The 24,380-nt window shown below is 37.2% G+C and overlaps 1 protein-coding gene across 2 annotated transcripts in view; it reads right to left on the reverse strand.

Moving 5' to 3' along the window:
- IPO8 (importin 8) overlaps positions 1-24,380 on the reverse strand; it is a 40,789-nt gene that overhangs the window by 11,247 nt on the left and 5,162 nt on the right. For both annotated transcript variants that reach the window (XM_085049446.1, XM_085049447.1), the window contains exons 2-21: positions 21,088-21,169; positions 19,045-19,201; positions 17,636-17,794; positions 16,521-16,677; positions 15,413-15,502; positions 14,951-15,045; positions 14,549-14,633; positions 12,516-12,650; positions 11,599-11,698; positions 9,884-9,960; positions 8,889-9,005; positions 7,384-7,473; positions 6,550-6,715; positions 5,821-5,981; positions 5,144-5,269; positions 4,958-5,024; positions 4,151-4,276; positions 3,573-3,670; positions 2,450-2,545; positions 1,621-1,841 (exon numbers count right to left, since the gene is read on the reverse strand). In XM_085049446.1, coding sequence (XP_084905572.1) covers positions 1,621-1,841; positions 2,450-2,545; positions 3,573-3,670; positions 4,151-4,276; positions 4,958-5,024; positions 5,144-5,269; positions 5,821-5,981; positions 6,550-6,715; positions 7,384-7,473; positions 8,889-9,005; positions 9,884-9,960; positions 11,599-11,698; positions 12,516-12,650; positions 14,549-14,633; positions 14,951-15,045; positions 15,413-15,502; positions 16,521-16,677; positions 17,636-17,794; positions 19,045-19,201; positions 21,088-21,169 — 2,405 coding nt within the window. The remainder of the gene's footprint in view (positions 1-1,620; positions 1,842-2,449; positions 2,546-3,572; positions 3,671-4,150; positions 4,277-4,957; positions 5,025-5,143; positions 5,270-5,820; positions 5,982-6,549; positions 6,716-7,383; positions 7,474-8,888; positions 9,006-9,883; positions 9,961-11,598; positions 11,699-12,515; positions 12,651-14,548; positions 14,634-14,950; positions 15,046-15,412; positions 15,503-16,520; positions 16,678-17,635; positions 17,795-19,044; positions 19,202-21,087; positions 21,170-24,380) is intronic.

A 24,380-nucleotide genomic window follows, 5' to 3' on the forward strand; every position in this document is an offset into this window, starting at 1 on the left:
CAGAGAAAAATCACTAAGCCTTTTCTTTTACTCGTTTGCTGTGCTCCTTTATGTGAGAATCAAGTTTCTTTGTATTACATCAAGCCAGTTCCTGGACAAACTGCAAATAATTAGCCATTTCCTTCTAGTTGTAAAGTTACAACCAACACAAGACTGGGGTTTTATATACAACTCTGAGAAACCTAGGTTTTTAACTGTTTAAGCTCCTATCAAATATATAACCCTATTCAGCTTCTAAAACACCAAAATCATTTATTGAGGGTTTTTTTGAGGCAAGTCAGATTTTCCTTTCACACTAGTTACCACAGAAGGATTTTTAGCATGACAATAAGCATAAATCAAGCAGAAGTCTCACCCAAACTTCAGCTGTCAGGAAAAAGGTAGAAAGCAGTAAGGAAAACAAATGTTTCTGCAAAAGGCTTTTCAGTGTGAAGTTATTGTAGAAAACATTTAGAAACAAATACAATATCCTGTACTATATGAGCACTATCAACATACAACCAGATATGTGATATCCACCCTGACATACTGACCAAGAAAGGGTTTCAAGAATGCCAGATTTTGTTTGCATTTGTCTTTTCCTGTTCAGTAACACCTCTGAATATGGAGCTCCTGTTCAGATGATACCCTTAAGAGTATTAAGGAAACAAATGGTGTCCTAGAAGCAGAGCTGTCCTGAGGAAAAGGAAGGAAGTCCCTTAGAGCATAAAATTCTATAGCAAAAGCTCTATCCTACACCTGGAAGCCACATTCTGAGGACATGGCACAGAAGGAAGAGTGACTTTTAGGCTTAAGCAATATTACAGATAATTATTTCACTGCTGGTAGCAGCAGATCAAAGAGAGAGATTTTTAATCTTCTGCTGCCATTCAAGTGCAGTCTGGGCAGAATGGTAGGCATGACAACCACGTGTTGAACTTTTCATTTTCACAGGCTTTGTCAACTTTTGTCTCAGCTCCAAATACAAGTTTATTTGAACAGCAGTTTCAGTAGCTGATGCTTTCTGAAAAGCAACACAGAAGAGCTGAAAATTAAGCTGTAGCTCACAGTACTGAAGACTGCAGCCTAGCCAGACCCTCAACAACAACAAAACAAAACTCAAGCAGGAAGGAGAGGTAGCTGTTAACTACATCTGACTGCCTGCTTTGCCCTGAAGTGGATCGAAATCTCACAGTCAGACACCACATCTCAGCTGAGAGGCAAGCACTGGACTTCACCTCAGCTCAGCATCAAGCTGCTGCTTTGCTAGGTGATGACAGGCTTTGTTCCCCTTCATTAACTTTACAAATGTTCAGCTCCTGCCTCAGTGCACACCAGTGCAGCACAAACACACTCAGGGGAGGTCAGAGTGACATTTCAGTCCAGGAGTGTGCTAAGGAGTCAATGGCACAATGATAAATATGCAAGTTGATTGTGAAAATCAATTTAAAATCAGAGCGTGGGATTCGCTGGACAGAGTATGTTTTTTTTTAAATTAAATGGAGCTGTTAAAAATAACTTATAAAATATAGAACAGGAAGTATGTATACAGTGTTTCAGATAAAAGGTTAACATGTTGAAAACTTGCTGGTCAGCTCCAAATATTGTAAAAAAAAAAAGAAAAAGAAACTCAATACTTGCCCAAAAAAACAGTCTGTGTCATTCATCCACTGGTTGATGAACTGTGCAGTGATGGGCTCAGGGTTGTGTGGAAATCTGATGTTCTCCAAGGTGTGCAGAAGTAGGTCAGGATTGTAGTAGAGTGCAGCTATGGCAACTTGCAGACACATGGTACGGAGCTCACTCGTTTTAACCCCTCGAGTCAAACGCTCCAGAACTGCCTCCACAAAGAGGGGAATACACTGGGCAGCAGGAAAAAGGAAAAGGGGAAAAAAAAATAAAATAGTCATTAGACACGTGCCAGATTATAGAAAATTAATAGAAATTTTTATAGAAATTATAGAAAATTTTTATAGAAATTATAGAAAATTTATAGAAATTTTTTCTATAAAAAATTTAAATACTAAAAAAAAGCCTCCAATCATATGCTTAAAAATTTTCCCCAAAACAGCTCTTCCCTGAGCTAAAAATTGCAATGTTATTCTGAGCACAGAGCAGGGTATTTGGGGCCATTGGTGGAATTTGTTCTAGCATGTATAAATCCTTTAGGAAAAAACTCAAAGGCATTCTCATCTTTAAAGAAAGATATCAAACAATTTCAAAACTAACAGGCATTAAATATTAAATTACCTGAATCCATAATGTAAGTTTTTCCTAATAAATGTAAAATGATGTTAAATTTCTCATTAAAGTTTGAAATGAGTGAGTTGATTCAGATAAAAGCAAGCATGCACAAATTTCTAAACAATGAAAGAAACATCTACTAAATTCTCCAACTCCAACTGTTTCTCTCAGGAATCACCAATCACTAGAAAGCAATAAAAGGGAAAAGCTGTTCAATAAATCTCACCTGGTCAATACCCCGTCCTTTGCACTGAAGAACAATCACTTCTAGCAGTTTGGCTGCATGGCACTCTGCATCTTCTCCTGCATCTCCTGTCAGTACCTAACGACCAGAATGACAATTTAATTTCTCAGTAGTCACTGACAGCACTGAGAGCAAGTGCTCCTGTACCTGCACACATCCAAAAATCTCTCCACAGCATGTATCTATCTATTCATGTTAAATTTTGTGAGGAGTTAAGACACATAATTCATCTCTACATGACATAAACAAGGATAAGTAGCTGTAGGTGAATTTTTAAATGTAGAGAAATTGCTGTAGTTCTTAAAGAATGTTATATTCTTTACATGTCCTCACTTTCCCTTTTTTAGACAGAAATGTCACCTATAAGGATCACTGATGTTTTCCCCATTCTGTTTCCATTTTTTCACTTCAATTCTAATGGTCACTGGCAGACTAACAGCCTGGCAAAGTGAAGTGCTATGTCTGGGCTAGTTTCTGATTCAGAACAAGATGTGTGCAGTCACTCTGTGCTTAGGCACATAAATATGAAACTGAGTGGTTCCTCCCAGTACTCTCCAACCCCATGCTCACTGGCAATCAAACCTGACAAAGAAGCAAAATCCTCACATTCAAATACATAATTTTTTTACAAATAAGCAGGTAGCTAGATGCCTAAAACTCTACAATGCCCCAAATCTGAGGAGGACTGCAGCATGAGCTCATCTTTTATTATACATGAGAGACTCAGCATAAAAGAGAAACAAGATAAATGTAGGAAGAACTTCAAATGAGTTCACACCTTAGCTGACAAGCAGAGAGTCCAACTGCAGGATACACAACCCAAGGAAATCAGGCTTCATTAATTCCTCTACCTCCCAAAATAGCTCTCCATAGGAGAGAGTCAAGATGAAGAGCAACTTTCTCCCACACAGATCTTTGCATGGAATTTTTTAAAAGCATGTTACTGAAAAAGTGTGAAGGTGCTGGGTGTGCTCAGAACTGAACTGAGACCAAAATTCATTTAGTTCTGAAATGCCTGGGCACCACCTGGGCATGTTCAGGTCACTCTGTTCCTCTGATTGTTAATAATAATGATAATCACAACAGGCAGAATCACAAGCCTTACCTTTTTACACATGGAGTAAATGATTTCTAAATGCTTTGGGTTAGACAGTAAAGTATCAGTGTCAATTGTCACATAATTATGCAAGAGAGGCATCATATCTGCAGAACAGGGAGAGCAAAAGAGAAAATAGTTACAAAAAGTGCTAACCAGAGAGGAGGTAGTCCTGTAAGGGAATTGATTAGCTTAGATTCTTGAATATGGTAGGAAATTCAGACCCTGCAGAAGTCTTTTCTGGAAGAATTCTTCATAAAATGCACCATGCAGGATGTATTCTTGGAAGGGGAACTAGAGTTGGACTCCATTTTAACTAATCAATTTGTAGTTCCACATTAACTTTGAATATTTCAGCTTTCTTTGAGTTCAGGACCCCTAGAACAACTGCTCACACTGACAGATTTGAACATGCTTCTCGTATTTAAATATGCTCCTGCTCCACTCCCACACTGAACAGACAGTCCAGGACTCAAATACATGAGCATTTTAAATCAAGACACTCAATGGAAGTGATCCTCAATAAGGTGGGGGTTAGAGATGAATTCCCAAACAGTGAAAATATCAATAGGACAGAAGTGATGTACCTGCAAAGTATTCAAAGCAATCCTGCTGGAAAACCTCATACAGAACACCTAAAAGTTGCCACATCTGAGGTGAAATCATCTGGCATGTTAAGCTGAAGGCCAAGGACAGAATTTCTTCATAAAACTCTGTAAAAGACAAAAAAAAAAATGGTGCTTTACAAAAGAAATTTAACTTACAAATACCTTGAAATCTGAAACCAAGTCCTGAATCATATAACAACTAGAAGACAGAAATTAGAAACTAAATCATACATAGATAAAAAACCAAATTGTAAAAGGCTCTTTCAGATAGACCTTATTCTGGCTATAGTTACAATAATATGCATAGTTTTCCACTATAAATACACACCAAAAAAAAAAAAATCAGCAGCACATTAAAGACAATGCTTCTAATCAATTTACTGAAAAATATATTATTTTCTCAGCCTTTGTGTGTTTTGAAAGGCCTTCTCACAAAACTGTAGTTTTTAGTGCAGGGTACTGATAAAGCAGTAATTTAATTACAGACCATGTTCATAAGAGACTAATGTAATTGTAGACATTGTCCTTTAACACAATTAGCCAGAATTATAATCAGAACAGCATCTTCTGCTTTTAACCTCCAAAACACAATAGCCAATCTGACTAATGTACAAGGGTAGATGAGGAGAAACAAATCACAATGGAAAAGTAATGACCTTTTTTTCTTTAAAGAAACCCACACACTAAAAGATTAAATTCTCTTCTGGAAGATAGCAATAATTAATTCACATGTTTTTACATCAAAAATTATTCTTTTCTCTTCTAAAAATTATCTCTAAATCATACCTATAACGTGTTTCTGCAAAACAAGGCCAATGATCTGTAAACAAATGCTCTCGAGCTGCTGAGTGATCTGAAATAAAAACACAAAGCAGTTCATTAAAAAAATTAGAAACACAGCAATCAAACAAATGCATTTGACTCATTCAGTATGAGAAGTTCTTCCAAACAAAAAGCCCAGGACAACCTCACCTCCTTGTGATCCTCCACAACTGTCAGGATGGTGTCAATTGTGTGCAAGATGCCCATGGCCATGACTGTTTTGTCCTCTACTTCCTCATATTCCTCACTCTGAAGCACTTTACCAAATATCTCAGCCTGTGAACAAAACCAACCAGCTTGACATTCAAGAGCAAACTCAACATTTCTAATTTGTCACTCAAAAGCAAGGCAGTTAATGCAACAGCAGCAAGGCCTTATCTGCAAGAGCTGTCAGCACTGACAAATACGCTTGCTGCTTTTTAAAGGGGAACAGAGAAAATGAAATCTCCTTTTTTTTTAAGTCTGACTATGTTAAGTCTTTTGAAATGCTAAATAGTTAGAGCTTGGCTGATGAAAACCAGAGACAAAAATCAGTATCTCTAAAAAATCTATAGGTTTTAAAGATGCTTCATACAGAAAAAGCCCATAAACACTGTAAATACCACAGGTGGGCTCCTATAAAGATTATTTTAAACAAGAAGACTATTTAAACTATAAACAGTTCATGAAATGTTTACCAAACTAGGCATGTGCTTCTGACTGGACTGTTATTTTGACTGGATTTTACTATTTCTCTTGATATTCAGCCAATTTATATTGACTGAATTTCACTTTTTCTCTTGCTATTCAGTCAATTTATATTGCCTGAATGTTACTGTTTCTCTTACCAGGTGTTGAGTCATGTCCACAGCAATAGTAGCAACTTCCTGGCTGTACTCATAGATCATTTTCTGGATGACATTTGTCAGATCATCATTTTCTGTCTCTCTGACGATGTGCAGGAGCTCCTGCATCACTGGCCTTACATAAGGCTTCACATATTCCTTGGCTAAAAAAATCAACAGAAACTAGGTGAAATCAAGAATCCATAAACTCAAATATACAGCATCTGCAGACTGCCAGGTAGCTAAACACACTTGAACAAAATGTTTTTTTTTTAATTTGAATTCACTAAAGAAATAAAAAAGCCAAAAAACATATCCAAGGCAATTTTACAGCCCACAGCTAGTAGACAGAGTGTATAAATTGTGTAATATTGAAATGCCAACTACAGCTAAAAACCAGTTTTGAGGGAATTCTTGCTCTCATGTATAAGCAGCTTTCTTCTTGAACATACACACTATTTAACTTCACAAAAGACAACTCAAGACAGGTAGTATTTATTTCATTAAAACAAACATGCTGATTCTAACTTCTTCTATGCCATAAAAACTTCAAGTCAGAGTTCTGAGATGCACACAGTAACAAATGAGCAAGTGAAGCTGCCTAAACACGATGAAATATTCTGAAATCTTTGTCTTTAAATGGCAGAAATGTTTAGATAAACCTGCACCAACTCCTTGCCTCTAATAAAATCAATAGATCAGTGTACAGAGCTGATGAATCACTTCACACACCTTGCTCTTGGTTGCTTATTAAGGTCTGGAGGGCTATGGCTGCTTCTACTTTGACAGGCATTTCCTTATCATCAATCAAGCTCTTCTTTGTCAGCTCTACTGCATTCCTCAAGTTCAGCTCATTGTGAAATTTCAAAGCACTGAATGAATGAAGTACCCAACAGGACTGCAGGGCAAAAAGAGAAGCAAGTTAGGGATTATGGCAATTTTAAGCATTTTTAACTGATTCAAAACCAATGTTAGCTATCTCCCTGTTTGCATGCATTGCTGTTTTTTCCCCACTTAATTATGGTTTATTCATAGATTAAATGTAACAGGTTTTGCACTCAAGCAGTTCTTTATCATCCTTTCCCAAATCCCAATCAATTCAGTATGCACATAATTGGCATTCATAGCTTTGGTCCTTCTGGGGGGAATAAAATCAGGAAAAAAATGATGAAAACTGTTTGTCTCTGACTGATATTGGCACTTGGGGATTTTCTTCAAGCAACACTCAAACTGACATTACCTACTTGTGGAAATTCTGCCTATTCTTCACAGCCATCCAACTACTCTAGTTACTGAGATCTGCTAATGAAAAATGGCCACAATCACTGCTCAGATTCTCAAGTTTGTTTGAAAAGGTAAACAATAATACAACACAGACCTTCCATCAATTCATTTAACTGAAAAATCGTTTTTTAAACCAAAATGATGAAAAACCACCGCACAAGAGCGTTATTTTAAATTTTCCCATGGATTTACTTTATTTCTCTCGTTCACATTCAGAATGAAATCAAACTGCAAAGGAAGGAAGCATGGCAAATACTGGAACTGATGCAAAAATGAACTTACTCGAGCTCTGAGGTACCCCAGGTTTGACATGAACAAGGGAAACACATGATTCTGTAACATCAGCTCCATCTGATCCTTGAAGACACTCTTCTGGTGGAGAAAGGAAAAATTCATTTTAGAGACCATTGATTTTACATACATTTGTCTAGCCCTTTATGCATTTCAAATGTTGGTTTGAAATTTCTGGGAAATTCATTGGGAAATACAGTTATTTGTCTATATAATAAAGGTATCCTCTCACAAAGAGAGCTGGATCCCTCAGCTTGAATAGAACAAACTCAGCCAGCTCAAGAGCTAGAAAACATTTACAAATCCAGTATTTTATACAGAAACAGCTAATGGATTATTTCAATGTGTCGAATTCCAAACATGAGAAATTAAGATTTTAAAGGAGTCTGCAGTGTTTGGGGTTATTACTCTTTTATAATGTGTATTATAACCCCATGTTTCAGAATTGAAAATTTCAAATAGGAACAAAATAATGGAATAAATCCTTTTTCCCCCTCAGGACAGAGAGAAATATGTAAATATGAAACTCTCCTCACAACACAAACAATGTCATCCTCTTTACTGTTATACTCCAGCATGAGAAAGGACATTTACAATCCAAAATAATCTACAAAAATTCTGCAAAAGCTACTGATGTTTCAGTATTTATGATCAGATAACAGATTGGCACATTGATAAAAAAGAAGGTGGTAAATGTTGGTAAGATGTTGGTTGTAATATGAAGACACATTCTGCACAGAGAGACAATTCAGATAAAATATAATAAATGACTTTTAAAAAGAAGTCTCCAGCACAAGGTCACATTCTCACATAAATGTGAAAATGTTTTAACAACTACTTTTGACATGGAGCAAGCCTTTGGACTCCACCATCTACAAAAGCAGCAGGCAAACTGTAATCAAGAATAATTAGAGATAATTTGTATTCAGATTCCAGAAAAACACCCAAAATTCTGAAGATAGTGGAGGAAAGCTCTTTGCTCTTCCCTGCTTTTTTCAAAACTCCCAACTGGCAGATGAAATAAGATTTAAAGCCACACATGGCAGAGTAAAAAAGTTGGAAAGCTAGACAAAATATTCCTGTAAAACGTTAAGTAAACCTTCCCCTGGAAGCAGCAGCAAACTAGTGCAGCCTGTTGGGGAATTTCATAAAGAAACACAGGCAATGCTGCTGATGGAATGAATGTTTGCTTTCTTAACACTTCCATTTTAGTAGTAGAGCAGGAGAGGACCAAGGGAGTGCTCTGGAACAAACAAACAGAGCTTGGGAAAAGCGTGAGAAGAAAAATCTGTGTGTAAAATTGTGATATAAAAACCAGGGAAGAATGTTTTAATATTTTTAAATGTACAGAGTCTCATATTCTGATTGCACATCTCTCTACAGACTGTATAAACATGGCTAAGGGCTAGTCATACTTTATAAAGGAAGAATATTTTATTTTAAATCACTGTTGATTGTAAGAATGGCAAACTTTTTTTATTTCTTTACCTACTTACCTTCAGTAAAATATCTGCTAGGGATCCTATAACATGCAAAGCTCCATCTTTTTTCCTTGGATCAATGTTTGGCTCTGTCAGAATCTGATAGCAATATGCCATCATTTTTGGTAACACCTATGGCAGGACAGAAAACATAAATCTCCTTTTGTCAAATTATTTTAATAGGATTGTTTGAAAAAAATCACATGACATTTGTAAGGAGAAATTTTATCTTGGCCAAAGCAACTGTGAGTTACTAAGTGTAGCATCTTTCCATAGTTAAAATGTAGAGCTTTAGAATTTTCAACTTTTCAGCTAAACTGGTCAAAATTAGATTAATCTCCTTGAAATTTCACATTATAGCAAGTAAGGTATTTTTATTAATGTCTTAAGGCAAATCAAAAAAAGCTGATGAAAAGGCAAAGAGGCTCAAACTGCACCTCTCATCCATCTTCTTCCCCTTAACTTCTTTTCTGGCTTGACTCACACATATATTAAAATACATATGTATGTGTACATATATGTATATAAATATATATCTTTTTGAAGGAGAGCTTGGACTAAAATCTCATCAACTTAATTTGATTTATTGATTTTGGCAGTAGTTTCTAAAGTTGACTAGACTTAGAAAAGTTTCTTGGCAAAACCAACTGTTGAATGTCATTTCCACACCCATTATGTCCTTTTCCAACATGACATTTTGATGGTCTAAATACAAATTATGAAAATGAGAAGGAAGCTCAGTTAACAAGAACTGTTTTGACAATAAAGATCTATTCCAGCCCAGTTTGTATCTGGCAGATGAATCTTAATTCTGCAAGAAGAATTCACATATTATTTATACAAACCATATTTTAATTCTCCCAAAACTGATAGCATTCAGCCAGGAACCATTTGACTATGCAGCAACAAGCAGATTTTTCAAGACTAGCTTTCTGCAGTATCTTCAAATTTAAGGGAAAAATAACATTATCAAGGAAAATCCAAATAAGTAGAAGTGATTGGTTTCATACCTCTTTTCTCTTCTTCGCAGCAGTGTAAAGGAGATTCTGTGCTGCTGTTGTTGTGGATGCATAATCCTCAAATACATCTAAAAAATTGGGGAGAAAAAAGCATAACAAACATTTTCTGAACAATAGATTTTTTATAAACCTTGTTTTTGAGATATCACAAAATCTGGATGAATATATAACTTCCAAACTATTGGCATGGTTGTCTTCACTTCATGGTTAAAGTGTCAGACTCAAGTTTGTATCTCATACCTTATAAAAGCATTTAATTCTTGCTTCCCAAATCCACTGCCACTCTTCATTCCTTAATTAAGAATATGCTATTTATTCATTAGCTCTTTTGAGACCATATATAAGGGATGAAAAATTCTCTTTTTTTAATTAAAACCCCTATAGGAAGAACAACAATACATTCCAGTACCATCTGTATAACATGTGTACACGTTTTTGACTTGATTTTATTAAAACCTCATGGGAAACTTTTGGTACATAAAAACTACTTAGTTCTGGGGTAGTTTTATGTCTGCTGAAAGGTCAAGTTTTTTAGTATCATTCACTGCAAGTAAACCTCCTCTATTCATATTGAAAGTGTAATTTATATATTGGGAAAAAAAAATCTGTGCAGTGAACATGTTCTAATCCAAACATCCCTACACAAACTGAGTTCAACTAAAAGATCTTGAAATGTTCTCTTAAAATGTGACTAAAATTACACCCCAGCTTTTCCTGAAAACTTTAAGATAAAACATCATTAAGAATTACTACCAGACACTGGAATTCCTGTTTCAAATGAAAAAGTGCCTCACTAAACTTCCATTTAATGTACTTTGATACTTGGGTGTTTTTTTACTTTCCATGATACAATCTGAATCTGTATTTAACTGCCTCAGCTACATATAAAAATAAGATTCACTGCTTGCACAGAGAGAACTGAATTCACACACCAAAAATCAAGGATGTTTTTATACCCCAGTGATCAACACTATATCGTAATTAATTTGTTGCATAACAACTCTCCAAGCTTTTTTTTAATTATTCTATGAATATTTAAAATCTGTTTTCACACACGCAAATCCCAAATCAACTAATTAAAATTTCCCAAATGCTGCCAATATATCTCAGTGGTGCCTGGCTTGCAGGAGTTTTCCAGCTAAAATAACTGTACTTTTACAGTTCCCTTCTCCTTTTCAATGACACGACTTTTAATAAATGTAATTATTCACAATGCAGCCTGATGTGTTACTCCCAAGATTTTGCACTGTGTCTTTTGAAAGAATATATATACCTAATTATCCTACAATTTAGTAGTGATAAGTGGCAGAAAAATGCTGAAGGCACTGACAATTTAGGGGAAGAGTAAGTCAGGCCTCTTCTGGTGAAAGTGAGAGCTGCAGGAACCTGCAGACAGCTGGAACATCTGCAACCAGCATTCTGAAATTGGAATTAACAAGGGAGAAAACCAATCTAGCTGGGCTGCTCTGAGCACGTGTGAAGTAGAAAAAAAAACACTTTGAGAGAATCATTTAGTTCAAAGCTATCAGCCAAATGGCCCAAATTTGCTGGACCTGCTTTTAACTACAGATTGGTGAGATCTAAGACACAAATTTTCTTCTTCCTGTTGTTCAAGCCATTGGTGGTGAAGTCAGAGATATTGCAGTGGCCATGCTGATCCCTGAACTGCAGTGCAGTTATGATGAAAGCAAAAAAAGCCAAATTACCAAATTTCATGCGGATATATTCATAGGGATCCTCTTGCCAGAGCTCCTCATCCTCGTCTTTGTAGCACATTAGGGAGAATATCACCTCTTCTGTTATACTCTGATTTTAGAAAAGCCAAATACAAGTAAGTACACATAAAGTCAAATTCCAGTACAGCTTCTCTCCACCACACACTAATTACTAGGCTTACTTTTAAATTCCTTTGAGCAGCACTGTTTTATTTTGTCTAACAGAAACAAATCCACACCATTATAGTTACTTTCCTTTTGAACCAGTCCCAGACAGCAGCAGTAATTATACAATCTGTCTTTATAATCATACATTACCATGCACAAAATATACTTCAGGACATGGTCTGGAAATAGAATATTGCATTCTGCAGAAGCATCTCACCAGTGCAATGCTTAACACAAGAATAGAGTCCTTCCTCTTAAAAGTCATGGAATTAACTAACAACAAAGGGAATCTTATGATATGAAAATGTAAAAGAACATGAAAATTACTTTTCATTTGCTCTTAGTTCACTTATAAAACATGTCCTTAAAAGAGGGTTTAGTTCCTCTTAGGTGAATGTTCTCTTTGTGCACTATCTTTGCACTACATTCAAAAATCTATAGATAATTCTGAACACCAGCAACTAATAAAAGCCAGAACATTCTGACTGTCTAGCAGACTGTAAAAATTAAAATAAAGAACTTATGGAACAGAATATTTGATTGAGTTAACAGTATCTCCAATAAAAGGCAGTGACAAAATTGCAAAACACAACCACATTTGTGTAGAAATGCTATTTTATTTTCCAGACCAATTGCTGAATGATTCATGAAACTTCCTTTAAAACCACAAAACTTGGGGGGCATGTTTTTCAATCTCTCTGATGGCATGCATTGTTTATAACTGGGTTTTATCCACTGACCTGTATGTGTGGCTTCATTTGCTTCCATGTTATAGAGTGAATCACCCCTTGGTTCAGATAATTCAATGTTTGCTGAAGAACACGTGGTGCAACATAGTCTTTTTGCCTGTACTGGTCTAAGATTCTTAAGAGAACCTAAAGAAATGACAAATTGATATTTTAAATGAAGACTGAAAATTCAGTCTCATGCATAAACATGCAGTGCACTTCCTCAGTGAATATACATGAACAGATAAATTAGCTTTACAGCAGATGTTCTAGTATTAGAAATCCCTGTAATGCCTTTGATCCAAAAATCATAAATAATTTAAATATCAAGGTTCTATTCCTGCAAACATTGATGCAGATGTTCACCTTTTCTACTAGCCCTACCATGTGATCATTTGTGATTATAAACCAGAGATATACCTTAATAGTCTCACAGTTTATAGAGGCCTCAGAAAAATTTGGAACAGGCAAGAAAAAGGCACAGTGAGATTTTCAAACTGGTGGTTTTATACCTGCTGAGTGGTGTCTGCATTCATATTTATGTACAGGTGCCTAAAGACAAATTACTTGGAAGGACAGTGATGAGAATGAAAATACTAAACCAGGAGAGAAAAATAGGTTCACCTAAATCTGTGAATCAGAAGAGATGCAAACCCCTTAACTTCAATTGCCTACTGTAGATAATATCACCCAGCTATTACCAACTCTATCACACAAAGCTTTCTTGGTATAAAGGTTTGCTCTACTAAGGAAAAAACAGAGTACAAAGCCACTAATCTGCACTAATAGCAGATGAATTATTAGTAAGTGTAAAGAAGTGGCACATACATGAATAACAATAAAAACCAAGGGCAATGCAGAACAAAATTTTGAGTCATATGCTTTCAGCAGAACAATGCTGCTTCATAATCCTTCAGAACATTACAATAAATTTTATTTTGAATATAGTCCCTTTATTAGGAATACTAAGTCTGATGTTAAGCCTTTTATTTGAGATGCTCCTGGGACAGGAATTGTCTATATCTTATCCAGACTCTAGCACAATGTCAGCACTTACCAACTGATGAATAAGTAACAAAGGCTTAGTAATGTAATATTCACAATAGAATTCTTACTAACTCTGCAAGGAGTCATGACAAATTGCTCTTTAAGAGCCAGAAATTGAAGAAATGTGCAGATTATCCAACACATTTATCTTGAAAGCTAACTGTCCCCCCTGCATATTAAACATAGTTTAATACCTTAACAGACTAACTTTGAGTATTTCAAATTCTAACTGCCCATGGGAGTCTATTTTTCCACTCAGGAGTTAACACATTGAAAGGAATTTAGAACAGATATTAGACTGTTTCCCTTCTCATTTAATCTACAGCCTTACCACAACCATTCCTCTCCTTAGTTTTTCCTGATGGATAAACTATTCTGCTGTCAAACTGTATGGAGAAAAGTAATTTTGTTTAGCAACTTTATCAGAACTGAACTGTCTCCACATACCATGTCAAATACAAATAATTAGCATTTCCTGGCAAAAATAATTTCCTTGCAAACTGAGTTTATGCTGTATTTTCACATAATATGCTTTCCAGGTATAAAACAGTGTTCATTGCTGTTCTCCAGACTAATCTGTTTGTATCTTCCTGAAATAAAACAGAATCACTGGATTACCAGGCCTAAATTTTCTGCACCAAAAGCACTTGGTAAAGACAGCCCTGAAAATACACCTTTCCAGGAAATGAGGCCTCTGCATCAAAACTGTTCCTCTCAGTTGTACCAGGAGTGCTCATACACACTCATAACACCATTTCATCAGCACTTGCCTTTTTTTGAGAATTTTCCTGCAGGGCTTTTTGACCTGCTGAAAAATTGTGTTATTATACCTCAGCTGTATGGAAGTTCTAAAGAACTTCTCAATCACTACAAGGAAAACCTGCCAGACTCTCTTCACTTTTATTTAATGAATGAACTTGGATACAAGCACACTGTTGAAAATTAATACATTTCTTCAGCCAAAATAATGCAATTCATAAAAAATGAACTGTGCTTACCTGCTGTATGCCCACAGCATAGGTTTTCAAAAAGAAGTCTGAGAATTCAAAGTATTCTTTAGTTACATTTCCAGGACTTCCATATCTTCAGAAAGAAAAGGACACAGATATTTACACTGTGAAAGTGTCAGGAAAACACAGTTCTTTCTAAACCATAAAGGACCCTGAGTGGTCTTGCATCAGCAAAGGAAACTTTTACCACAGATTCCTTCTAAGCCATCCTTTCCCATATAACACCTCACTTCCATTTTCTTCTCTTAAATTATCCTAAGATACAATATTATAGTCAATAAACACCCCTGATATTTTCTCACAAGCTTTGTAACTTCCATGTTTACGGATTTCTTTTCAAATCTCTCCCTGCCTTTATATTTGAGAATATAAACATTTGTAGGTTGTTACCTTTCAAAGAGACGAGCTACAATATGCAATGCCCACTTCTTGCATTTCCACCACACCAGCTCTGGTCTGTCATCTTCATCAATTTGCAAAGTCTCCTACAAACAAATAAATTTATTTTAAATGAGTTACATCATTTGTTGAGAGCAATTATGCTTTAAACATTCCTTGTTGAGTAAAATAATATAAACACACAGCATGGACTAAAGCTTTGGTTCTCTTAAATCACCTTAATTAGCCAATCTAATCCATATGTGCAATACCTGCACAATGCCTGTACTTTAATTTTCAAAAATTAAAAAATACAAACTCTCTGACGTATTTGAATACTACATCCCTCCAGCTCAAAAATCCAAGGATAAGAATCCTAAACAGAAATCTTAAAAGAACACTTCAAAAACTTTTGCACTGCCTGTTCCTCACATGCCAGCACACATCAGAGGTCTCTGCAAAGCTAAAACTCACCAGAGGGACATTTCTATCAATGATGGTCCGGAAGATCTCCATCCACTGAGTCATGGTTTGGTTATTCACCAACTGGAGGGGCAATGCATACTGAAACAAGGGAAAAAACAGGGATGAAATACTATTTTTCTCTGTAAGAGGCAGATCTTTGTGCAGTAGTTACATTCTAAGGAAGATGAGGTTTCAGGTAAAATTAAAAGTAATTAGGTTACATATCAATACTACTCTGATTGTATCTCTCTTGGTACAATTTAGGGAGGAATTTCTGAGCAGATACAATTTGAGGAAAGTTCCTTAGTCTGAGAACTTGCCAAATCTGTTTTTCTTCTTCTCAACAGCCCAAGCACCCAGGTACCTTTTAGGACCACAGCAGCACCTGTATTACAGGGTTTGGGCAAACCAATAGCATTTGAGCAAAATGTACTCCTTACTACTATCCAGTAAATCTTACTTCTCTACAAAATCCAAAGCAAAGTGACAATATTCAGGCAAGTTACTGATATGAAAAATAGCACTTTGGTATCTTTTTAATCCTCCATCCATTTCATAACAAACTATTTTAGTTTTCTAACCCCCAGTAAGAATTTTCAGACTGCTCCTTACAAAGGATCTGGTTTTAAGCACTCCCTCACCAAACCCATCCCTGTAAAAGCCAAGATCACCTCCTGAAGTGCATGTGCCTCAATAAATAGTATCTGCCAGATCTTCAGAAGATAATGAGAAAGGCCACCTCCTGAAGTGCAGTATTTGACAATTACACTACAATATCCATTACTGACACTTTCAGAGGCCAAACACACAATCTAGATACCCACACAGTTCATATCAGGCTATGTGCAACTTTATAAAAATAGGAACACTTCTCTAGCAAGCTTACAGATGGAATGTGCAGAAGTACCTACATTCATTAAAAATTTAATCTGGGAGATCATGTGATTGGCTTCAAAGTAGAAAAATCTATAAATATCCTATTTCTATAACAGCTGTTTACTGTACATGACTTTTCCCAGCTATATGGGTATTGTTATTCAATCACACCCCAGTGTACTGAAAAAGGTCCTTGTGCCCAGCAAACTAAAAGTTTGCTTCCCTCTACACAGATGCCAACCTGAACAAGAGCATAGAAGATTTTTAAGATTTGTTTCTGCAGCAGTACAGAGTAATGGGAGTTATCAGGCAGAAGCTGGATCATCTGCTGCTGAATCCGAGGCAAAAATATTTGCATGGCTGCTATGAGAGGATCTCGTTCCTCTGCCTTTTTGTATCTGCAAAGGAAATAAAAAATGTTGGTCCAGGATCTACACACTGGAGATTTTAAGGTCTTTTTCCCACCAACAATTTAATTTCTGTGCCTAAAATAAATAAAAAAATAAAAAACCCCCAGAAAATCACACAATCACTCTCCCTGCCCTCTAACCCACATCTGAACCATTTGTGCAAATTCACTAGAAACACCTATAAACAAAAAAATGGAAAACAACAAATGTTACCTTATACAAGTGCAGTTACTGAGAGGAAGAGCTACAGTTTACCACTGAATTATCACCTCACAGGAGCAAGGACTTGAATTTCTCTGCTGCTCACACCAATGCCAAACCCAAGCTGGGTGCTGAACAAATAGGGGTGAACAACCATTGAAAGGGAAAGACAATTCCTTGCTTTGGAACTGATTCTCTTTCTCCATTTATACTCTTTTTGTGTGGTTTATACATATGTTTCTAACAATAGGAAATTTTTAAAAATGAGTGATAAGCCCCACTGCATTGCTCCTCATTTATGCTTTGTGGATTTAGACTATCAGGAGGATGCTACAGGTAACAATATGCAATAGGAGTATGATAATAACAGCACTAGATTCATGACATAAAAGCAGAATATAATTTGCATTCACACATCTAGAATTTGGGGAATCTTCAAACAAAGGAAGTTATAAACCTAAGGTTTTTTTTACAGCCAGATCAAAAGTACAAAGCCTCAAGAAAAAAAATCTCAGTAAATTCATACAGATTATTGCTGGCAGCTCCACCTTCAATTCACTAATGCTATAAAGATGATGAATATTTTTCATTTATTTGCAGGAAAGGAAGCACATGACAATTATTAATTCCCATTTTCTATCTGAATTCCCTTGTAGAATTGCCAGTGCTCTTAAGAAAGCCATTTTCAGCAATCAGCTCAGACTGAAAGCACCAATTCCTCATCTAGTGATGGACATCAACTCACTCATAAGTCTTCACCAGCTGATAGAGGCACAGGAGGCTCCCAAGCCAACTCCCACTGTTTGGAGACTGCAGGTAATATCCTATCTTGTCCACCACAGCTGTCCAATGGCCAGGGAAGTCATGTTTGATGATAGCACGAAGGCACATGGTCAGCTGGGCTCTGCAGCAGGGGGGAAAAGAAATATAAATTAATAAAGTGGTGGTGTGGTGTTTAAATTAAAGGATAGACCCCAAATTTTGGTTTAGTGGTTAAAATATATATATTATGTCACAAGTATCAGGTATATTTTGACAGCACTAAAAGAGTTTTGGGAAGTAGCAGGGGAAAAGAAAAAATCTGACAGGATTTAACTTCAAAGAAGAAACTCATTTTAGAACATTTTAGCTACTTTTCTCCCTCCCTCTTCCCTCTCAACATGTATCAAGCAGCATTTAGAAAGAGTTACTTGTTCATGAAACGAGTTCCCTTTGTACTTTGAAAATGAATGTTTATACTTGCTTATCAAGCTGAAAGCAACCACAAAAAACACAAATTTGTATGTTTTCCTCAAAGAATAATGGCCTGTGTTATGATCCAAGCCACAGGTTCCTCAAGAAATTACAATTTTCCTGGGATCTTCTAGAACAGCATTTTCTCAACCTCCAAAGCATATAGCAGAGACAATCAGGTAAAAAACATCTCACTATTTCTCTCCTGCCACACACTTTTAGATGTCACTCACAACGGTGAGGCAAGGCAGGAGTGTTGATTGACTAAAGCAAGGTGTGACTAAAAAGCTGAGTAGCACTGAACTGGAAGCTGTGAAGAAATACTTTTAATTCTGCTAAGCAATGAAAAAAAAAGCCTGCAGAAAATATGAGTTCCCATCCTATCAGCAACACTTTGAGGGGTGAACAATTAGAGAATGTAGTGTGTCTGTGAGTCTTTGCCATTCTTCCAGCAAAAAGAGGACAGCAATTCTGCATTCTTTTAACACCTTAAAACCAAGAACACTAATACATATTAAATACTGGGATTACATATCAAAATTGATAAAGCAATTAAGAAAAGGGCTACTAGAAAAGAGAAACCAGATCTTGGACAGCATTTCCCTGAATGGTTAATTCTATACTGCAGACAGCCCTATCTGCCTTGAATCAGCCAAACAGCCAGGCTGTCACTGCAGCAAGTGTTACAAGACACTTGGAACAACACCCTGAGAGGATAAACCACATCCCAGGGCTCTCTGCCAGCCTACTGCATTTCTGAAAAACAAGCATGCAGAGGTAAGTGCAAACAGACTATTATTACTTTTGCAAAAAAAGCACTTGTTTCATCTCCCAAAACATCGATATTCTCACTTTAACAACATCCAGACCGGGAGGTTTGAAAAGCTGAGCAACAGAAACATCTCAGTGCAATGGAAGTACCTCACTAAGTCAGGAGAACGAATGATTCCTTCCACAATGTTATCCCGAATCTGCTGCCGATCATTCTCGTGAATGTTGAAGGGAAAAACTGCTTCTCCAGGGGGAGGTTCTCGGTCTGGCCAGTACTGTGTCACCATGTTCTTCAGGTAAATGGCAGCTAAGGACACACAGTGGGGAAAGAAGAGTTTAATTCTAACACGTATTTTCCAGTGCTCAGCTTGTAGAACAGCTGAAAAGGAAACTGAAAACCACAATCTGAATTCTTAACTATGGGCACTGAGAACAGCTGAGTCAGAAAACCATTTTTCTTAGGATTTCACACAGGAAAAAATGCCTTTTTTCACACCTCAAGCACCTGATCAGAACACAACAGGATAATATTTCCCTCAGCATCTCTCGAGGTACATTCTTTACTACAGCAGGATCCATATGGACATAATATCCTATCATGCTAAACAAGCCAACAAAAATCCACTTATCTGTGTTTTCCCTCATCCCTAAAACAACTACTCAGGCTCAGTGAGTGAAGCTTTGAAAGGCTCCTGTAAACAATTCCTGCACACACAGATGGGACACTCAGCTTGGGGAAATGCCCAGTGTGAAACTGGCACGTGGCCTACCTTCTATTCAGACAGAAATGTTTGTTGTGAATTCCCTAAGCTTTATCTCACTATTAGGATTTCCCATAATCCCTTAGAATTTTTCCCTTCTGCCTCACATGAAAAAACAAGGAAAATAAAGTTAATCTTCAACAGAAAATAAAGCAGCCTTTATGCATGAGTATTGAAATGCCTGTAGGCATTCTGCAGGAAACATAGGAAATATGGTGTGAGGCATTAAAGGAATGTTCTTAATAAACTCTGATGTGTCTGCACACTGTTTTGGTTGATTACTAGCTAGGGTTTTGAAGTATAAATAAGATATCCTTGGGTACAATCATTTTTCTTGGTGATAACAAATTGCAAAGCATGAAAACATGCAGCTTGTAAAATATTTTATAGGAGCCAGAGGAAAAACAGCTCTTTGTCTATGACATGCCAGACAAGTCAGACAAGAAACAGGTCCTGAAAGACCAGCCCAAGACTTTAATCTGCTTTGTCCATTGATCTTGTTGTTATACAAATTCTTGGCTTTTAAAAAATTCCCAGGGAAATCTGTTGGCTTACAAATGTAACTTCAATGTGCTTTTCTACTTTACACCCCATTCTGTTAAAAAAAAATTACATTCTACATAGTTGGGGATTTTCCCCGAATGATACTGAAATGATTAATTTATAAAAATGACCTTATGGAGTTTAGATTAAGCATCAAACTTTACTACAGAATGGACTAACAACGCCATTCAAAGTTGGATTATCTTTGAAAAAACAAAGGCCAGCATGACAAACAGAATATGTCAACACGCCCCAAAGCACTCAGGGGATTAATGGGATCTGTACCAAAAAAAAACCCAGCAGTGCTTCTATGGGAAATGCTGTTCCATAGGATAAAAACAAAGCCATGAATGAAACAGTATTAATTAATTATGTGGTGTGACCTTCCCTCATATCTACTTATAAGTAGTCACCAAGATACAGACTAAATGCATGTGGCTACCCTTGATCTAGGAACTAAAGAGTTATTTCTGTTTTTCAGAAATTTTCATTTTTCCAGGAAGAGAAATTCAAACAGAGAAACACATATTCAAACAAGATACACTTTTCTATTTCTAAATTCACACATCCTGGCGTCATTACCTCTTCACCACCAGGACAAATAATACCTAAGGGTGCTCACTTTGGAGTAGAAATGATGCTTTTTTCACATCACTATCACAGCAATCCAGTAGGGATCACTACACACACAGAAAGTCAAACAGGACTCTACCCTATCCCCATGGCTTTGTCTGACCCTCTTGTAGGAAAGAAACAGCCAAGATAGATCCTTTTCATTTCCTCCTTCACAACAAACCTGAACTGACTTACACTGCAACAGTTCAAGAGTCTGTTCCAATAACAGACTGACTTTCTACTGAAAGAAAATGGAACAAAGGATTTATCTCACCTGCTTGACGCACTGGAAATTCAACTTGATCTGATACTATGATTTGCAGCAGACTTGGAGCAAAGTTGATGATCTTATAGGACTGAAATACACAAACAACACAGTTAGAGAGTCACTGTGCTTAAATAAAACTATTAGCAAATGCTGAATGAGAAATACAAACTAAGGATTTTGCACTGCTTTTGCACTCTGATGATGTATGAAAGGTTTTAGCACTTAGATTTACCCAGATCTGCAGAAATCAAAATGGTTACTTGTAACAGCACATGGGTGGAGTAAGTAATGTGAAAAGGTTCTCAATTAGAGATCAGTGGTAATTAATATTTAAATAATTCTGAGTATACATAACAAAAAGCACTAGAGATCTGTCTTTGAATTATTTAACTTAGCCTCATAAGTAAAATCGATATTGATATGCTTCACCAATACATGTAAATTATTTGCAAAATAGTCTGTGGTAGAACAGCAACAGTGAAGAGATTAAAAAAAAAAATTTAATTGTTTTCAAGTGTAAACAGCATCTGCACTAGCCATATACAACTATCTTTTAACAAACCAGATGTATAGTACATCTCAATAAAAACTGGGGAAACGGTGGGATAAACATTTTCAATTAAAATCAAGTGCAGGCAGAAAACACTTCAAAACCCACAGCCTTCATGGGAACTTTCCAAACCCTCCATCAGCCACACAGCTGAAGAATTTCCAAGAGAAAACAATGCTCAGTGAACTTGTGAGCAAAGCACACCAGATTGAAAAGATGTGACAATGTGATAGCATTATCCTGCTGCCATCCACCAGGCTCCTCCAGCCAGCGATCGCTGACTCAGCCTGCTGCAGTTACTACTAAGCCTTGGCAGCACCAGTGGTTACTGGTAGGTTAGATCTTTCATCCCTTGGATCCATGTGCTTTCTGCTCAAAGAGAGATGGTGCTTGGGGCTAGAGAGCAGCAGATTTCTGTATTTCACCTTTTATAGTAGTTCCTCCCACTAGATTATGCCTGGCAGTTCTGTGGTTGTTCCCAGTAGTGTTTAAAGTACAAGCATAGAACATCCTCCCATAAAAACTGCCTCACTTGAAAGCTGTGAAATAAGAGATCCTTTCTGCCCTTCATGCCCCCAGTTCCTTGATCTAACATTTACATAACGAGGTAAAATCATGTTGCTTTCATGATGCCTAAGTGTACCAGCTGCATGGCGACACTCTCATTTGATAATTTCACCAAATCACTTAACTTTCTGGCCTTCATTTTATTCAGTGTAAAGATAGTGCAATTCTAACCTGCTCTGTGCTCAAAGACTCATTTGATGTTTATAGAGTAATCTGAGATCTGAGATAAAAGCAGTAGTAGCAAATCAAAAGCATACTCTCCTGCAATTTCCTTCTCTATAAACTTTAATTATCCCTAAGAAATGCTCCAAATAAAGTAAAAGCTGTAACATCCAGCACAGGAACTCCACTTATCTACAGACATGCTGAACTGTTTGAAGCACACTGGATTCCAAAGATCACCTTTTAATGATACCTGGAGTGCAAAGCTTGCCCTTCAGTCACTACTGGACAGGATCTGTACAACACTGTGGGTTCTGATGGAGCCACAGCAGACTGCAGCATCCTCCAGCACTCCAACACCATAAGGAAAGTGTGAGAAATCCCAGCAGCACAGAACATCAAGAACATGCATGAACTCTTACTGTCCTTTTTGTTCTCAACCTTGCCTGTATATTCTTCTCAGACCAAATCTACACAGCTCCTACTACTATGAACACACCAATTAAAAATGCAATTCTCTGGGGGGTTGTTTTGTTGGTGATGATTTCCTGCTGTAATACTACCACTACCACATTCAATGTGGACACACTGATAACAACATTATTTCCATTTCCCTGTCCAACCAGTTTTTACTGAATCTACACTAAAATCACTGCTACTTCAGGAAGCTTTCTGGGTACCACTAGTGCTGGTGCACAAGTGCTCTCGCTGAAGTTTTGCCAGGATCTCCACAAACATAGTGATTTGTCCTCCGTGCCAGATCCGCTCAGCAGGTGCCTGCAGTGACAACAGCCCTGTTACACAGATGGAAGGGACAGTGTCCCCAAGGGTTCCAGCTTTACACTCCACCACCACCCCTGAAGAGATGACTGTGCACACTGAATCCTGCTGCTCCCTACTGCTGTCACACCCATCGTTCACATTCTGACACAGCTCTGTTTACTACTCGTTATCGGCAACAAGAAGGCTGCAGAGATCAACAGAGGCTGTGAGCCCATTTTGGAAACAAGACACCCGATTCTGTTGTATTTGTGAAGCTCAAATTACATCCTGCTCACTTGTGCAGCAACAAACCCGCTCAGGAAAACTACATGCTGTTGGCAGTTTTTGGAACAGAGGACTTTTTAAAAAGCTGCATGCAGCAACATTTTTCCTATACCAGCACATTCTCGTTTGTTTAGTTGCCATGCTAATTGTGATCTTGGGAATTGTCCCTTCCCTGCCTTGCTCAGGACATCAGCAAGCAAAGCTGAACAGAACACATGAGTTTTTGTCAAGTGTACACTGTGAACAAGGAAATGGACAAGGAAGAGATCTTGAAGCTGGAGGAGTTCAGCAAGACAGTTCTTTGTATCACTGCAGCTGCACCTGAACAAAGGGAGAGTAGGAATATTGTCAGTGCCACAGAAGGAACACGAAACTGTGTGCTGATTTTGAAGAGCTGTGCCCAGGAGCCACAGGGAGGCACCAGATGGTTGAAATAGACCTTCAGCACAACACAGCACGGTGCTTTGTGCACTTTGTGAGTAATTACACTGCCTAGAACATACACTGTTGTGATTTGGTAAAACTTTTTGTGAAGGTGCTGATCCACTGGGGGATGTGTTCATTTTGAAGGAGAAAGTAAAAGTTGTTGAAAAACAAACTTTCAGTGAGTACTTACGAAGAGCAATTATTTTAAAGCTGCATAAAACACATACTGACTGTTCTTATAGAAACTCAGATCACAGCATTTATGCTAAAAAAGAATCTCATTTAATTTCCACTGGGATTAAGAGGATGGGATACAGCAGTGTGCAGGGCTAACAGCCACACTGGGAGAGGCATTGGGAAGACATAACTGGGTAAATTTACAGCAATGGAGAGGATTTGCACATGACCCATGCATGTTGCTCCATCTGTGCCCACTGTCTCAGGATCTCTGCACTGCAGCTGCACAGCTTTCTGCACTCTCTTCCTTCACCTTTGGCCTGATGTATCCTTTCCTGCCTCACCACCACAGCTCCAGCTTCAAGAGATC

This window comes from Lichenostomus cassidix, chromosome 1Ab, assembly GCF_008360975.1.
Source record: "Lichenostomus cassidix isolate B80296 chromosome 1Ab, HeHo_3.0, whole genome shotgun sequence".
Lineage (NCBI taxonomy): Eukaryota > Metazoa > Chordata > Aves > Passeriformes > Meliphagidae > Lichenostomus > Lichenostomus cassidix.